Genomic DNA, 3,984 nt, shown 5'->3' with positions numbered 1-3,984 from the left:
CCACCTGCTTCCTCTTGTCCCTTCGCAGGTGATGATCCCAAAGGTGCTCTCTCCTAAACCTCTTGTAGTGCTCAGATCCGCTTCTTAGAAATCAACCCGGAGCAGACTCTGCTCCTCCCTTCCCCCTCCGACCTCTCACTTTCAGGCAGCAGTCCAGTCGTTCACCTAAGTTTGTACGCATCACTCAGTTATCAAAGTGCTCTCCATCCATTTGTCTGTTACGGTTCTGTACCCCGAAACGACATGGACTAGGTGGAGTCCACGGGAGAAACTGGGGCCCAGAGTTGGTTGTAGAGCGAGCCTCCTAAGGCCCACATTAACTAGGGGCTGAGCTCACACTCGGGTTTTCTCCTCTCCCTCTCCACCAAGTCGCCGCATCCAGAGGCAGAGCGAACCTCAGAGAGGGTTTGGGTCTCAGAAGCCGGGGCTGCCCCGCAGAGGGCGGCGCTTGCGCAGAACGGCTGGGGAAACTGAGGCGCAGAGCCGGGCCTCTGATCCGAGAGGCTACGCGAAGGGGGCGCGTCCTGCCCGGCGGGCCGCCTCCTCCCGCCCCCCACGCCGGGGCCTCCGCCACCTCTGCCTTCGCCACGCCGCCACCTCGGAAGCCAGCCATGGGGTCGGTCGGGGCGGCGGCGTGGCTGCTCCTGGCGGCAGCGGCCTGCGCACGGATGGAGCAGGACTTCTACGGCTTCAAAGTGGTCAACATCCGGGGCAAGCTGGTGTCGCTGGAGAAGTACCGCGGCTCGGTGAGTGACGGCCCCCTGCGGCCAGGCGCCTCGAGGCAGGGGGGCTGCGGGCCGGGGGCTGCGGGCCGGGGGCTGCGGGCCCCGGCTCCCCGCCCAGCGTGGCTGCCCGCCTCCGGCCACCCGCTCCGGGATCCCAGCCCGAGGTCCTCCCGACGCACCCAGGCCGTCTCCAGCCGGCCGCTACGTGGCACGTCGCAGGAGCCACCCGCTCGCCCAGGCACGCCAGCTCGCCCGCAAGGTCAATGCCCCCAGCCCGGGACAGAGCAACCCTACCTCCCCAGCCCGGCTTCCGCGCCTGGAACCGACGGAGCTGCTGGTAGTGTGCCCAGAGAAACACGGAGAGAGGAAAGCGCAGGGTGGAGCGAGTCATCTAAGATACACAGGACCCTTCGATGGGCCTTCCTTAGAGCGAGCACAAAGGCCCAGAGAGGGTATGGGTAGAGAGTCACAGCAGTAGAAAGCGAGCGGTCCTGCCAGGGAACCCGACCCCGCACCCTTCCCATCCTTGGGCCCCTAAGCCCACCCCTTAGAGGAAAATTCAGGCAGAGGTGCTAGTCACTCAGGAGCGTGGGCTTCTTCCTAACTACAAGGAATCTCAGAAAGTGTGTCAGGGTTGGGTCTTTGAAACAGGAAAGGATTTTAGCAAGACTGAGATCATTCCAAAGAAAGCTGGCCAAATCCAAGCAGTGAAGCTAAACAGCAAGAAGGTTGGGGGAGGGACCAGGAATTTGTGCTTGAGGGATATAAACTCCCAGGCAGAATGGACCAGGGAGAACCTAGAGTGACTTTGAATTCTAAGTTCAGAGGCGCAGCAGCTACACCGTATGATAAAGAATCCTCCAAATGTGCCTCTTGAACTGAACCTGGACACCCCGGTGTGGAAAAATATGGAGTTGGACACCAATGGGCATAGGGACCCAAGCATCCAGATTTGGATGGACCGCAAAAGAATGGCTAGCAACAAACTTTGCTTGAAAGTAAGGCCATCTTTAGGAACAAAGAAATTCTCAGTTGTGGCTGGGCGTTATATGCTGGAGGTAGTCATCTTTGACCTGACCCATTCCCAGGATGCTGTGAATTCTGAGTAAAAAGGACGTGGGCGAAGCAGTTGGTAGCTCTAGAGTGCTGTGGTACTGGTAGGACATCAGGAACCTGTCCTAACACAGCAGAGCAGAGCCTATTCCCAGTCAGGCTTCCCCTTTCCTCCAGTGCAGCTTGCCAGAGAGCCCGTAGCCATTAATTCATTGTTCATTATTCAACACCTACTGTATACTAGATAGTAGTAGCCCAAGCTCAAGGAGGTATATAATGATTAACAAAACAGAAGTTTCTGCCTTAATCAAGCTTATGAGGAGAAAACAATAAACTAGGCCCCGAAAAGTAAACAAGGTGATCCCAATAGTAAAAGAGATAAACAAAAAGGGACAAGATTTTTCAGCTACTAAAAGACAGAGTTAGGCTGAGGTGGTGCACAATTTAATCCCAGCATTTGGGAGGCAGAGTCAGTGGAACTTTGTGAGTTTGAGGTCAACCTGATCTGTCTACACATTGAGTTCCAGGCTAGCCAAGGCTGCATAATGAAACCCTGTCTCAAAAATAAATAAATAAATATTAATTACATAAACTAATTGTTTTGAAAGATAAAGTCAAAGGCTCCATGAGATGGCTCAGTGGGAAAGGCTCTTGCTGCCAAGCCTGAGGATCTGAGTTTGATTCCCAGGACCTACATGGTGGCAGAAGAAAACCGACTCCTGCAAGTTGTCCTCTGACCGCTATATGTGCACCATGGCACACCTTCCCCACCCCCAACAAAATAAAAGACAAAAATAAGTAGAGTTAGAATTTGAACTTAGGCAGTACAACCCCAGAATCCTTGCCTCTAATTGCTAAGTTCAGCGGGAAACCTGGTTGTGTGCATGGGTACACATATATAAATGCAGGCAAAACATTCGTATACATAAAATAAAAATAAATTAAAAAAGTTTAAGTGGGGCTGAAGAGATGACTTAGCAGTTTAGAACACTGCTCTTGCAGAAGACTTGGGTTCCCAGCACCCACATGGCACCTAACTACTGTCTTTAGCTCCAGTTCCAGGGGATCTAATGCCAACTTACGACCTCTATGGGCATTGCATGCCTGGGTGCACTTACATACATGCAGGCAAAATACTCATACACATAAAATACAAATCAATAAATAAAATTTTAAGAGGAAAACCAGGGAATAGCTAATCCAGGGAAGTTGTTAACCCAGTCTAGGTCTGTTGATTGGCCCATACCTTCATTCTTTCATTACCAAACATTGCTGTCTACTACTATAAACCTGATCCTGAGTCTAGCCCTGGTGACAGCCATGAGGCTAACTGGATGACAGTCATTTAGTATGTGAATGATGGGTGACCTTAGGAATGTGCTTACTTCCTGTGTGGGGTTATGTACCTATAGTTATAGGGTGGAACATGTGTGTGTGTGGTTTATTTGCTTGTTTCTGTGTACACATCTGGGTCTGTCTCTGTACATGAGTATGTACATATGTAAACTAGCTGTATGTACGTGGATGATCTATGTTTTGGTTCCAGGATGGAACTAGAAGCAAGATTTCCCCTTTCCCAAAGATTAGGCAGACACAGCTAATGTAGGTTAAAAATAAACATTTTTTTTAATGTTTCATTCAGATCCAGCAAGAAAAAAGGTAGAAGAGACCCTTAACTGGGGAGTCCCAATTTCTCAACACCTGGGGAAGAGTGTGCGAAAGGGAAGGTTGTTCTTGTTCTGACACCTCATGGCCCCAGGGAATGGGTCTTTCCTTGGTTTGTGAGGGCGACATGAAGGTGTTTCCGCTCAGTGGTTTTAGTCATGTAGCTCAGTGATTCTCAACTGTGGGTGATTTTTGCCCCATGGGAAACTATGAAAAAATTTATGGCGTTGTGTGTGTGTGTATGTGTGTGTGCGTGTGCACGTGCATGCGGTTGCTCATATGTGTCATGGCATGCCAGTAGAGGTCAGAGGACAACTAGTAGGCGTCATTTCTTCCCTTTCACTATGTAGATCCCTTGGATTGAACTCAAGTTGTCAGACTTTGGCAGCAAGTGCCTTTACCCACTAAAGTAGGCGTCATTTCTTCCCTTTCACTATGTAGATCCCTTGGATTGAACTCAGGTTGTCAGACTTTGGCAGCAAGTGCCTTTACCCACTGAGCTATCTCGACAGCCTCCTTTCATGGTTTTTAGTGACCTTAT

The 3,984-nt window shown here is 50.8% G+C and overlaps 1 protein-coding gene across 1 annotated transcript in view; it reads left to right on the top strand.

Annotated features, from left to right (window-relative positions):
- The first annotated feature begins 481 nt into the window (after positions 1-481).
- The window catches only part of Gpx7 (glutathione peroxidase 7), an 8,900-nt gene continuing 5,397 nt past the window's right edge, over positions 482-3,984 (top strand). Inside the window, exon 1 of the mRNA XM_008828428.3 lies at positions 482-746. Coding sequence (XP_008826650.1) covers positions 612-746 — 135 coding nt within the window. The 5' untranslated portion in view covers positions 482-611. The remainder of the gene's footprint in view (positions 747-3,984) is intronic.

The sequence above is a fragment of the Nannospalax galili genome, unplaced genomic scaffold (assembly GCF_000622305.1).
Source record: "Nannospalax galili isolate Female #2095 unplaced genomic scaffold, S.galili_v1.0 scaffold713, whole genome shotgun sequence".
NCBI lineage: Eukaryota > Metazoa > Chordata > Mammalia > Rodentia > Spalacidae > Nannospalax > Nannospalax galili.
Note: the sequence above shows the minus strand (reverse complement) of the source record. Positions and strands in the feature narration are given on the sequence as shown.